Here is a 14,325-nt window from a genome sequence, read left to right on the forward strand (position 1 = left end):
TGGATTCAAATATTAATGGAATCTGGGAAATAAGACTCTTGGATAAATGTTTGGATTTTAACCTAAGGGCAGTAGGAAGCCATTGAGTTTTAATCAGGTGAGTGAATGTGATTAAATCTATAGTTTCAGAAGAAATATTCTAGCTTCAGTCTAGAGAATATCCCTGGAGGTAGAGAGACTGGTTATAAAGGAAACTCTAAAAGACTAGATTAGGACAGAGATAGAGGATAACACGCAAATATGTTTGAGGGCTGTTTAGGTGTACGATCAGTGGAATTTAGTGATAGATCAGCTGTTGGATCTGAAAAAGAAGGAAGAACTGACCAGCCTTTTTTGTTGGCTGAGGTAGATGGTTGGGCCTACACTGAGGCATAAATCTCACTAGGGATCTCAAGTTACATTTATTTTAGAGGTTATATAGCCTCCCTTCCTCTTATGCCCATATGACAGTATATTTTTAGAGATAAATTCCTAGAAGACATTGGACTAAATAAAACTTCATGTACCTTTGCTCTTCTTAAAAGTAGATTTTTTTTTGGGGGGGGGGGGAGCCTGATTCAATACACAGAAAATGATGTGTCACTATCAATTTGATTTTTACTCTTTTTCTTTTGGGGTAGTAAAGATGAGCATCTTCTAAATGTTTAGAAGATTAGAAGACATAGAAAACAGTTATGTATCTGTTAATGTCCCTACTCAGTGTTCTATTGGTTATTTTCTTTTCTTTATTGATGTTTTTAAGCTCCTTATATGTTAAGGAGATCTGGCGTCTCTATTTTTGTCAGTTAAATGCTTGGCTTATCGTATACAAAAAATTTTAACTCTTAGGGACTCAAATTGTTCAACTTTTTAAATTATGATTTTGGGGTTGGGGGGAGTGGTTATAATGCTTAGAAAGCATTCTCTATTCCATCATTCTTTAAATGGCATCCTCTCATTCTTTGATCTAATACTTTCATAATTACATCCTTAAGCTTAAGTATTTAATTCATATAGAATTGATTTCAATGAAAGAAAATAAAACTTCAAGGTGCCTACTCATGGCACCAACACAATTCATTGAGTAACCCATTATTTTCCTTTTTGCTTTAAAATGATACCTTTTATATTCCTAAATTAAATTTCTGTATATATCTCTCTATTTTTGGATTCTCTGTTCCTTTGAGCCTATCTATGCTAATGTTAATCAAAACCATTTTAATTACTGTGATATTATACTTATTATCCGTTGAGGCTACCACATTGACTTATTTTTAATAGATATTCTTACATGTTTGTTTTCTATGCAAACTTTAGAATCAGATTGATTTGAAAAAGTTCATGTGGGTATTCTTATTGAGTTGGTTTACTTCCCACATTTAAAGATTACTTTAGGGAAACTTGATATTTTTATACTGTTAATTTTTTTAGTCAAGAGGAGTACGTATCTCTGTTTTTATATTTATTTTTTTTTCATGCTTATAAGTGATAACTTTGATTTTTAATTGCATGAAAGAAAACGATTGTTTTTTAGTCACTCGACTCTAGTTAAGAGCTTAATAGTTGATTCTCTTTGATTTTCCATGTATACGAGTATATTACTTGCAAATGAAAATTTTGCTTCCAATTTTTATAATTCTATTTTCCTTCTCTTATCTAATTGCATAGGCCAGTAACTTCATAACACAGTCAAATAATAGCGATGGTAATGTGCATTCTTGTCGTTTTGTTTTTCATGACTGTACCAAAAATGCTTTGGGTATTTAACAAATAACAAACATTTATCAGATTTCAGGAGATATACCATTTACTGTATCTGTAATTTTTCAATTCTCCTAGGTTTTCGTCACTGGCTTTCTTTCTCCAATACCTTTCTCCCTGAAAATTCCCTCTATTTGTTTTTACAGATAAAAAGTAAGTTTTTTCTTCATCCATTGCTTCAAGGGGGGTGGGGGGGATGAAGTTAAGGACAGGGCAAAAAGGGAGCTTGCTAAACTCCACAGCAAAGGGTTAGAAAAAGTGACTTCAGGAGAGGGACACCCAGATGACTCTCTAGAAGGAAGAACTGGAGCGTGGGGAGGAGTCGGGGCCACTCCCGCCCCCCGCCCACGTCGGTGCCACGAGCAGAGAAGAAATGTGAGCCTGGGTGGCCCAGGACTCAGGAGTGGCCGCCTTGCCCCGCACCGCCGAGCGCCGCCAAGAGAAACAAAGAGACTTCGGCCCCAGCGTGGCCGGCACCAGGGGTCCCCTTGCAGGCTCCCGGGGAGATGGCCGGGTCCCCGCGCGACTCCCCTCTTGGGAGCGCTGCTCTCGCCATCTGACCGCCCTCCATCCCCTCCATCCCCTTCCCTTTCCGGGCTCTCCCGTCGCCCCCAGCCCTCGCTCTAGTCTGACTGTCCGTCCGTCAGTCGTGGCGCCCAACCTCCGGCCACCGGCGTGCATGGACGCGCGGAGGCTGCGCGTGTGTCCAGGGGTCTTGCTTCCGAAGTTGGTCCTGCTCTTTGTCTACGCAGGTCAGTGACTTGGGGCGGCAGCAGAGGGGAAGGGGACTTGGGGTTGCGCTTGGATCGCACTCAGGGCAGCTTTGGGCGGGATGCACCGGGACCTTTGTGGGGGCGCAAAGATAATGGGGTCCCGCAGGGACAGTAACCCTCGGCTCCACCTCCGCGCGGTTTTGTTCAGTCCCTTTCCTATAACGTTTCCTTTTCTTCCCTTTTCTTTTTTCTTTCTGTTCCAAAAAGCTTTGTGGAAACCCCATCTCTCCTTTAGGGGATTTTAAACCCCGGATAGCATAAAATACATACGATCATATCCACCGCTCAGGACTCCGGGCGTGACGGCAGGAGCTAGGGAGTGTGAGGGACGCATTTTCACAAAGCACCGAAAATTTAGAGATATTGCTGAAGTTTTAACATAAACTAATGGGGTGACTTTTCCATTTCAGTATAGGCCAACGGGCCACTCACTGCACCCCACCCTCACCCCCACATTTTGAATATTCTGGTGGTTATTTTTTGGAAATAAAAAGCCTTGGACCTTTGTTTTCATCCTGTAGAAGATGATTCTCAAGTGTGGTAGACTGGGCAATTGGACTCCTTGAGGCCAAAGATGAGGTGTTTGAGAAGCATAAATTGGAGTTTAATCTGTTTTTGTTGATTTTGTTAAGCACTTGGTTATAGGTGTTGGGCATCTCATCCCTTTCTCCTAATTACCCCTGCTGAGAATTGCTATTAATTGATGAAACAAGCAGTTTTCTTGGTTTGCGATTGACATGGAGCTCATTGATATGGCCTTCCATTAGTTATTTAGGTATAAAGTTAATTACACCGGTGGTTTCACACCTGCTTCTTCTTCATAAAACAAGCTAAAAGCAAAGCTCTCTGCAAAACGTGTCCATGTCTCTAATTTCCTATAACGATACTAAAAAAACCCATGACCTTGCAATACTAAATTTATATACAGTACTGTGATTTGCCTTTTGATATTTATTAAGATACTACCACTGAAATGAAGATGTTCTGCAACACCGTTATCTGAACATCAAAAGAACTGACTTTCTTTTTACTTAACCAGAAATGAGTCACAATAACTTCTATGGAAATTTTCAATTTGTTTATTAAAATGAAAACTAGTGGTTTCTATAAGTTATTTTAAAGATATTTTATTGTAGGGAAATGCTGACTTTCAAATGCAGAAATTCATAAAAGTAGGAAAAATACTTCCTATTTAATGAAGAGAATCAATATTCTAATCTGTTGACGCTTATTCCTTTTACTGAAATCGTAAAAGGTTTTCAGAACTTAAGAGACCAACAGAATCAATTATATTAATATTACTTTTATATTAAAATCTCATTATTAATTTATTTGAAGCAATAATTCTTTCCACCACTTCTGTTTATCAAAAGAATCCAAAAATAAGAAAATGGAACACAGCAAATAAAAATTTCAATACCCTCACTTGCCCTTAACTACATCATAGAACAACTCTTCCTTATTCTTCTATTTTATTCCATATGGTAAATGGAAAGCTTCTAATCTACACACTTTTCCTTCCCTTCCTCATCTTTCTCCAGTGCTAGGTGCACAACCTCCTGAGTTCAGGAAACTCACAAAGCTGACCAGGCTCAAAGCTGATTAGTTTAGAAACTTTTCTCTCCTTTCATTCTTCTCTCCTCCAGCATCCCTCCCTGGGAAGCTACAAAGTAACATAATCACCAGCCAATTACATGAGGTTGACTCACTGTCTTTGATTAAAAAAAAAGTTTAGCTAATGTGTTCTTTGGTGTTAATTCCTGAACACTTTATTTCAGAGGTCTTTTTACATTTGCCATATTCATTCAACTATTATTTACTGAGTGAGATGTGATGAGTAATATACAGAACTGAAGCCATGCTCTGAGTCTTCTCTTGGAGGTAGTAGAGTGCTCCCTTTAATGTGTAAAAGACAATGTCATAGTATAGATATAATCATGCGCTATAGATGCTTAGTGGAGAGGGCCTTATTGCTGGCTTTGGAATGTAAGCTCCTTGAAGATGATGTCTGTTTTACTCATCATAATGGTCTCAGAGACTAATAAAACACCTGGCCCATAAGTGGAGCTCAGTAAATATTTGCTCAGAAAAAATGAGTTGAGGAGTTTTAGAAACTAGACATTTGAAAGATAGGGAAGCCTTGGACAGAAGAGATGGAGTAGGACGTAGTGTGAGCAAAGGCAGAAATCATGAGATGTGTATACATAAAAATAGATAATTCGGTTTGTTTGGAACTGAGAGACACAGTTGGAAGTGAGGATTGGGGTGAGATGGGGGAACAATGCAGAAAAAAAAATGGTTCAGACACCCTGTTAAATGAATTGCCAGCTTTAATGGGACAAAAACCTAAGTAGATGCTCTGTCCATAACCTGAATTATTTTCGCCAAAGCAAAGGCACTAACTTCACATTCCATTTGGTAAAGAAATAAGAGCGATGTGTTTTACCTGAAGTACCATGCTGTACTGTGGAGTCATTTTGGGAAAGAGACACAATGAAATGTTTATGTTATTATTCACTCTTGCTGCAGGCTACAGAAACAGGATTCGGCCAAGGTTTTGCCTTCCTGGTCTCAGCCAGTGACTTCTGTCTCCTCCTTTTCCTTCCTCTCTTATCCTTAGCTTATAAGAACCATTTCTGAGCAAGTGTTTGGAGCCAGATGATGCTTTTTGTGTACCACACATTCCTTAAGGTGGGGTGGAGGTGGGGACCCTTCTTCCAGATTATGCCTTTAATTAAAGTCGTTGAAGAAAGTTTGAATAAGCTGATTTTCAAGGATATTGACTTAAATCTTAGAAGTAATGGTATTTATTTTCTGAAGACAATTGGAATGTCCCATTCTTTCCCAAGGGAGAAAACACTCCTGCATTTGTCCAAACTTGGATTTGCATAGAATTATTCTCAAATAAACTGGAGAAAGCAACTAACATACCAAAATAAGCTTTGAGGTATTGTTGAAAACTCAGTTTGGAAATGTAGTGATTGTGAATATATTTGTCATACTATTTAATCTGCCCTTTTCAGTCATTTAATTCTGGGAAATAGACAAAAGCTCTGGAAAATGCCATAAAAATAATGAACAATGTGTGACATGATCTAGATGTTTGCTGCAGGTAAAATCTAGCTTCTTGGCTACGAGATTTTAGGCTTGGTTTCCTGTAACATTGGCTCAAAATATTTCGAAAACACCATGTGTTTATAATAATAGTAATTGGACTACAATAGTAGTAATTGAATCTTTGATATTCATGGAGCATTTAATAAGATAGCACTGTCCTGGGCATCGTTTAAAAGACACTTCATGAAGCTACTTACACATTGGTTGTCCTGCTTCCACAGAATAAGTGGGGACATCAGCTCTCCCACTATCTGAATGGCTTTTAATGGCTTTTAAGAGCATTAAGTAAACATTCCTGCTAAGTGCTTGAGATAACTGACCAGTTTAAATATTTGAATTAATTAAACAGCATGAAAAATGAAAGCTACAGCTATTCAGTGGGAAAATGATAAAAATAAATTGCCTGAAAAAGTGTAATGTACTCTGCAAAAAGCATACACTGTCAATAAATCATTAGATTGTGTTTCTGTCATCAAAAATTTATTTCCCTCTCTTTTTTTTTCAATTCCCACACCCCTTCCATCCCGGACTCATGGATGTTGCCATTTCCCCATAAGAACTGGATCTCAGAAGATACCCGGGGCCTGGGTGGGGCCTGGGGCCTGGGGCCTGGCGCACCCGGGGTATATAGTCTGTGACTCCACCTGGGGCTTGAACCTGTAAAGCAGATGTGCTAACCACTACACTATGGAGCCACTCCCTTCTGTCACCAAAATTTACAAGTAGATTTAAATAGATTACTGCATCTTACACAGGTAATTATTTTCCCCTCTCATTTCTTTTTACCACATCCCAGAAGAAAACATTAAGATTTGTTCATTTATGAGGTAGAAATAAAACTGAAGGAAAGAGAATATGAACTTTTTCACTTGTTTCAAAAAGGCCCTGCATTATTGATAAAGGTGAATGAACTTTGCTACTTTTTGATGGCATCTTTTTATAAAAAAAATAATAATAATCTTGGCACAGAGATGATTTAAAACGAAAATCTAAATTTTCCTTTCTAGATAAATCAATTTCATGGACATGTAGGTATAAATATAACATATTGTACACTTTTGCTATAACTTTAGCAAGGAAGCAAAAGACATATAATTTAGATAATAGTTGATTTTACTTTCGGAGATTGAGTTGGAAATGACTTATTTTGTGATTCTTGAATCCGTAATTTAAATTATCAGACTATACTTAATGTATTCCTAATCACGTACCTGTAGCTCACATATCCATTATAATTTATACCACTCATTATACTAAATGGTAACCTTAACTTATTAAACATAAATTATTTAGGTGTAATAAAGAATTTTTAAAAGCCAGGATAATTCTTATTTAATATTTCTGGTATAAATTTCTTTTACAAAAACGTATGGGAAAAAGACAGTAATTGGGTTTTGTTAGCTCCAACATGTCCTTTTTTAATCAGAGAATACTTTTCCCTCTTCACATAGTTCCATTTCATAGCTTATTGATTCTTAAATCTGATAGTAAATAAACTCTTAAATAACTACAAGTTAATTATCTAGGGAAACTTATCTTCCATCCAAATGGATTGACAGATTATACAGACTCATTTGTGTTATCATCATATGCAGGCAAAGTGATCATGAAGGTAAAAAAAAAATGGTGGAGAAAGAATAGCATATAATGCATTGTCATGAAAAAAATACATTATTTTAAAATTATCTTTAGTTGACATTATTCATGTCAATAACACTTTCTATTAAAACAAGTGAATTGAGAGTAATACCCTAAAGTCAAAAGACTCTATCATTTAAAAGTTATTATAATGACTCACTGACGAATTGAACAACTGCTTAGTTGAGTCATTTATTCCTCCTTTCACTGTCTCATCCACTTCTGGCTACCAATTACAGCGCTTGCTGCAGGAGAGCCTAAGAATGGCCTCTGCCTTTTTTAGCTATAATAATTTAAATATTTTCTATGTCTAACAGGGAAGGAAGACTAGTTTAGATGTTTGCAAATATTTTAGAGTTCTGAGTACATAAAATGAAAAATCTAAATACACTGAACAGTGGTCATTGACCAGGGAAGATATGAAATGGAATGATTTTTCATAAAGCTGTGATTTCAGAACTGTAACTGTACATATATGGTTTTCATTTTGTAGACAACTGCCTTGCTCAGTGTGACAAAGACTGCAGGTCTTACTGCTGTGATGGGACCACACCTTACTGTTGCTCCTACTACGCCTATATTGGGAACATCCTCTCGTGAGTATTGGCCAAACTTGGCAATATCGATTCTATTTCTCTTGCCTAGTTATGTTTTCAGAAGGTACTAAGTTATAAGTATAGGCAAGAAATTTTAAGAGTGGCTGTTGACATAAAATCTTTACTTGGAGATAGTAAATACTCATAACTATCTAATACATTAAATTATTTGACAAAATCTTCAAATCAATATACAAAATAAGATATTCTTTTATCGTTTAATTTGTTTTATAATAATGTTTTAAGTAGCTCATATTCATATTATTGATCTTTTTTTTAACATTTTAAATTATGTATTTGTCTGCTTTACTTCATTTGTAAGTTAGAATTTGTCATTTAATTATGACCAGTTTATTTTGCTGTGCATGTACCTGTCTAACTCATCCAGTAGATATCAGGGAAAAGAGACATTAGGAATAAAAAAACAGATGAGATATGAAATGTCAATTTTCTATACAATACAAAGAAAGCAACTTCAGGAAACAAGTGTAGAACCCAAGGTAGGCTAGGCATCGACAATGTAAAGTAATAACCAACTATAAAAAGCAATGAGACATACACACTTAGAATGTGTAAAGCATGTCTCCATAACAAATCAAGAATTTATTTTAAAGATGCTACTGGGCAAAGGGAAATGGAGAAGCAGGAACTGCCTTCAGGGTTGCATGTCTATACAAATCTTAGTTCCTCTATGAACCTTCAAGTTGAGAAATTAAATGTAGAGAATTAGAAACATAAGAATTTTCTCTATCAGAATCATCCGTGACTTTCAGCTACTGGCAAGAGTCTCGACTCTGTTCTCCTCAGTTTTTATTTTTCAAGTGAACATCAGATGATTTGGGGGCTATCTTGTTGTGGCTTAACTCATGCTCTATGAAAGCTTAAGTGGAACCAGGGAAGATTAAGCACTAAAGGGTGTCTACTGAAAGGTCTTTTAACTCATCCTCTGTTTTCCAGGAATAGAAAACCTAGTAGAACATAAACTTTCTAGAATCAAAATTGAGGCTGATATTAGAGATCATGTCTCTCTGAATAAAACCAAAAAAAAAATCAGACTTCAGGGTAGTCTTGAAGACCATCATGACTATGTAAGAAATGTCAGGCTTTAATAAAGATTGATGAATAGAACTTAAGCATTCTCTGACATGCAAATAAGCTTTAAATAAAATGTTTGAAATTTGTCTCGTGGAAGATGTGGTGGGAACAAGATGAAATCTTTTCCATACATTAGAGAATAGTCAGAATGATATTTGTAGGAATTAATCAGTTCAGGATACCCTAAATATAAATATATAATGATATTTCATATTTGTGTATCACTTCACACTTTTGAAGTAATTTAAAATACATTATGACTAAATTCCAATTTTATTTCAAGTGGTCTCCACATGCCAGATACTGTTGGTCAAGATAGATATGTGTGGGGGCCCAGCAAGTGGTGTAGATTTAAATAAACTGGCATCAGAGTGATTTTATGACTCCACGGTCTTCTGGCTCCTTGCCTGTTTCTCTGTCCACTAACTACTTTATGGTGTGCATTGTGCCGTTATATCTCACCTTATAGCTGCGTCCACCCTAGCAAATATATATAGAAGACATAATTACTTATAATCAGAATACTTAAAAATTTAAATGTACAGGTACGCCTTATATGTTTCACATTTGCAATCAGATTCACATTTTTATGGTACAAATTCTAATTTCACCATTTGGTTAAAGTCAAGGATTAGTTAAGTTGACATACATTTTATGGGTTATTAGGACCATATACTTTTAATATTTGAAAAAAAATATGTTTATTGTAGAAAATAAACGCAGATGGTATTATATTTCAGGCAGTTAAAACTGAATTTTCTGTTCAAAATAGAATCCACTAAGTAAATCTCTTGCTAAACAATTCTTAGGGGAAAAAGGAAAGGGGGGTGGACTTTAACATGTTTTCCCTTCTGGATAAAGGAGAATATGTTTTCAGGATATCCAGTTATTGTTTAAGATTTGAAAAGAGTTCTTAACTCCACCCAAAACTTTTTTAAAAAAGTTGTTTGAGGGGGTTGAGAGAAAAAGAACATCATTCCAAGAATGCTTATAAAAGTTCTTTCATGAACATATTTTCAAATGTAGCTATTTTGGAACTCATAAACTATACTTTCTCTCTTTCAAGCATCCAGGCACATTTTTAGTAAAATAAATTTAATCATCTTAAAGAGTTAAATTTTCGTAGTTATCACAAAAGTAATAAGGAAGAAAGTAATAAACACAATGTAATGTTACATATCCTAAATGAACAATTTTATAAATTGTTTATAATTTGCTTTCTATTCTTGTCTGTTTAAAAACAGAAGATATCTAGGCTGAGTTTAAAATGAGCTAAAAAGAGTACAAAATACAATTTGGGTCTTTCTAGACTATAAATGGTAAGATAGGGTATACTTGATTCTGGTTGCTGAGGCCTCTCCCTAGTTACCAGAGTACACATGTTTAACCCTTAATTTTGTTTACTTCAACACAATTAAACAAAATTTTGTCGTCTCCTTTTTGTTTTGCAAAGTAACCATTAAGACTCATTTTTGGAGAGTTCACAAGAGCTAACTTTCAATTTACCTTTCAGCAGAAAAGTCTTATTTTACTCAGGTCCCTCATTTTTTGATATTTTACTTGAATATGAGTTAATTTTGACAAATAAATTCAGATTCTCCCATCCTTTTTTTCCTTTTCTGCTTAGGAATTTTAAAATGTACTTGTGTCTCATGAAAATGTTAAAAATTAAACTTTTAAAATAGTGTATTTACCTTTTTTAATTGAGATATAATTGATATGCTTATAATATTAGTGTCAGGTGTACAAGATAATGATTTGATATTTGTACTGCAGTAGGTCTGTTTAACTTAAGTCCATTTAAAATAGCATATGTAGTTTTGATCATTATGGTCACAGATGATAACTTTGATATAGAAAACTAACAAACAGTTTCATTTTCCAGAGTTTAAGAATAATTTTACAGAAGTCAGTGTATACTATGGAATCAATTATTTACAAATACATATTGAGTGCCCATAACTAGGGCAGTATGAGCTAGGTCCTGGGATCCAAAGATAAATAAGTGACGTCCCCTGACCTCTAGGATCTCACAATCTAATTGGAGAAGAGAATGTATACAAATAATTCTAATTCAATGAACTAATCTATGAAGTGTTATTAGGAGGATGGGAAGAGTAAAAACAACTATGTAGTGTGTGTGTGTGTGTATTGGGAAAAAAATGTTTAGAGAAAGCCTCATAAACATGAAATTTGAACAGAATTTTGAAGGAAGAGTAGATATTTACATAAATGGCAACTGAAGAATAGAAGTACATTCCAAACAGAGAAAGTCTTTCTTACAAAGGCAAAGATATAAGAAAGGAATTGATCATGTTTTTCATTGTTGCTAGGGAGGTAAGGGCAAATTTTAAATACAACATACAATTAAGTAGGTAAAACAGAAGATGGGTCCTTACTCTTGCATACTTTTATTATAGATTATATACATTTATTGGTCATGCCTATCACAACTGAAATAAAATAATTTATTATTTTCCTGGAAATATGACAGCTAGTTTATATGGAAAGGACAAATTCTTAGACACCATTCTTAAACACCATTGAGATAAGGGACAAAAGTGATGAGGTGCCAAATGATGATGATTATTTCTTTTATTCCATAGAGAAAAGATTTGGAATAAACATTTTGAGATATTACACTATTTAGAACCTTTTATGCAGAATATGTGACCTTGGCATTTTTTTCTACAGTTTTGACATTTTCGATCACAAGGGTAGGAGCCTTGCTATGTTTGGAAACCAGAATTGGGCCAATTCAAGAAGTAGACAATTTCTCATCAAATTGATTCTAAAACGTTTCATTCAGTCACTCTTCTCCATGGAAGATAAACATCTGTGATGATTATGAAAAGGGATATTTCAGTTTTTGCTGCCGATGAAATTGAATTGACATTCCCTAGAGAGAGAATCCAATGTAAAGATGTGGTTTTTAGAGCAGCCTTTAGAATTAGTAGAATTCAAGGGAATAGAGGATTGAGTTGAGTCTAATTGCTGTTAGACTTTACTAATATTGAATATGAACCAATAATGACTGGGTCGGATATAGTGAGCCAGATGACAAGATGTAAAGTTTAATCCCCTTACTCCAAAATAGATTTTTGTTTTTCCAGTTTGCTTTTATAAAATGTAAATCTGTCTAAGGATTCTTCAGAGCTCCATCTGGCCAAAATAAAATCCCCGCAGGGAAAAATCAAGAGAGAGAACTAATAATGGAGATCCTGGTGGGATTAAGTTTCTTTTCTTCTCAATGAAATGTGAAAGATGTATTGCCCACAGTTTTGCAAAGACAGCTTACAAATATCACAACTGTGATTTTAGAGCAGTGTTATGCATGAAGGCAAAACTGAGTTAAAAGATAAAGGTTTCATATTTTCAAATGGTATTTGAGGTCTTATGCTCATTAAGTAGCTTAGCATTGTGAATAAAATACATGAGGCTATTCAAATACTGACAGAAACATAATGTCTTTTGAAAGGCCTTTGGCAATGATAAAAACACTTAAATTTGGGACTTCCAGTAAAGATGGCAGGGTAGGTAAATATGTTCACCTCCTCCCACAACCACCTCAAAATTGCAACTAACCTACAGAACAATCATCACTGAGAATTACCTGAAGTCTAGCTGAACAGAAGTCCTATAACTAAGCATATACAGAAGAAGCCACCTTGAGACTGCTTGGAGGGGCAGAGATGTGGAATCAGCTGGTCACACACCCATGTGTTGTGGTTAAAAGTCAGGAGGGATATCGCTTCTGCAGCAAGGAGAAGTAAGGGGTTTCAGCTCCACACGAGAATCCTCAGCCCCAGGTTTCAGTGCCAGGAAGAAAAGTCCTTTTAACTTCTGGCTATGAAAAATAGCAGAGATTGTGGCTAACTGAGAAAGAAGGCTGCGGGAGCCACAAACATTTCTTTTAAAGGATCTGTGCATGGACTTACATGCCTATGAACTCACTTGCTCTGAGCTCCAGTGTTGAGACAGTAGCTTGAAAATTATGAACGACGTATGTGGAGGAACTGAGTTGCCAGCTTCGGAGTACAGGCTGGAGGGACAGCTCTTTCCCAGATAAAAGTACTGGCAGAGGCCATTGTTCCTTCATTGACCCCTCCCCCAACCTAACTGCTTATGCAGGTGGGTACCACATCTTAATCTTCACCAACCTAGCTAACATTGTTCAACCCGCCCTGGTGATGCCCTGAGACCACTCAACTCAAATTTCAGGCCCACTCAAGCCACTCTCAGTGGCTTTTCCATACAAATGGCCTGTCTTGGCTCATTCTGCAGACTTTCGTAAAAGTTCTCAAAGATTCACAAACCCTAAACAAGCAGCATCTAGCCTCATGGTACCCTGTACCTCTTGCTAGGCAGCCTCAAGCCCCCCTATCTCTTGCAACTCAGCCTATCCCAGGCACCTCTAAGACCAGCACAACTGGTAACCATCTGCAGATCACTTTGTAAATCAGACAAAGTTGTCCTGAGCAGGGCATAGGAAGCAGCTGACTTTGGCTTGCACCAGAGCCCCTCCCAAGAGACCCCAGAACCAATACAGCTCATGGCTAGCTTTAGACCACATTGGAGCTCCACCCAACTACCTCCACAAATGACACACCCAAAGGGAAGATTCGGCAGGCACCAGAGCCCTGCTAAAATGAATCTTGCTCAGCAGGATCAGCTCCTGCATGACATTTCCTCCACTGTAGTCACAATCAGTCCTCACAACCAATCAGACTAAGGGTCAGTCCCTCCCATTCACATGCCAAGAGTAATCAAAACCCACTTGTAACAGGAGAGCACACACAACCCACACAAGGGACATACCTAGAGCACCTGTCTCAGATGACCAGGGAGACTTCGCCACTGGACCCCACAGGACACTTACTACATAAGTCCACTCTATCAAGACCAGGAGACATTGCAACTCAACATAATACATCAAAACAAACACAGGAAGTCAGCAAAAATGAGGAGATAAGGAAACATGTCCCAAATGAAAGAAAAAGAATTAAACAAAATAGAGACAAGTAATCTATTAGATATATAGTTCAAAAAACTGGTGATAAGGACACTCAATGATTTCAGGGAGAACTTTAACAAGGAAATAAGAAACATAAAAATGGAGATAAAAGCATAAAAAGAACCAGTCAGAAATGAAGAATACACTAACTAAGATGAAGAATACGCTAGAGAGAATCAACAGTAGCAGAGGAATGAATCAATGATTTAGAAGACAAGGTAGCAGAAAACACCCAATCAGAACAACAAGAAAAAAACAATTTTAAAAAATGAGAATAGTTTAAGGGACTTCTGGGGCAATATCAAGTGTATCAACATTTGAATCAAAGGGGTACTAGAAGGAGAAGAGAGAG

The 14,325-nt window shown here is 36.4% G+C and overlaps 1 protein-coding gene across 1 annotated transcript in view; it reads left to right on the top strand.

Annotated features, from left to right (window-relative positions):
• The first annotated feature begins 2,088 nt into the window (after window positions 1–2,088).
• CYYR1 (cysteine and tyrosine rich 1) overlaps window positions 2,089–14,325 on the top strand; it is a 90,544-nt gene continuing 78,307 nt past the window's right edge. Inside the window, exons 1-2 of the mRNA XM_016121318.2 lie at window positions 2,089–2,492; window positions 7,762–7,864. Coding sequence (XP_015976804.1) covers window positions 2,420–2,492; window positions 7,762–7,864 — 176 coding nt within the window. The 5' untranslated portion in view covers window positions 2,089–2,419. The remainder of the gene's footprint in view (window positions 2,493–7,761; window positions 7,865–14,325) is intronic.

Source organism: Rousettus aegyptiacus, unplaced genomic scaffold, assembly GCF_014176215.1.
Source record: "Rousettus aegyptiacus isolate mRouAeg1 unplaced genomic scaffold, mRouAeg1.p scaffold_m13_p_4, whole genome shotgun sequence".
Taxonomy (NCBI): domain Eukaryota; kingdom Metazoa; phylum Chordata; class Mammalia; order Chiroptera; family Pteropodidae; genus Rousettus; species Rousettus aegyptiacus.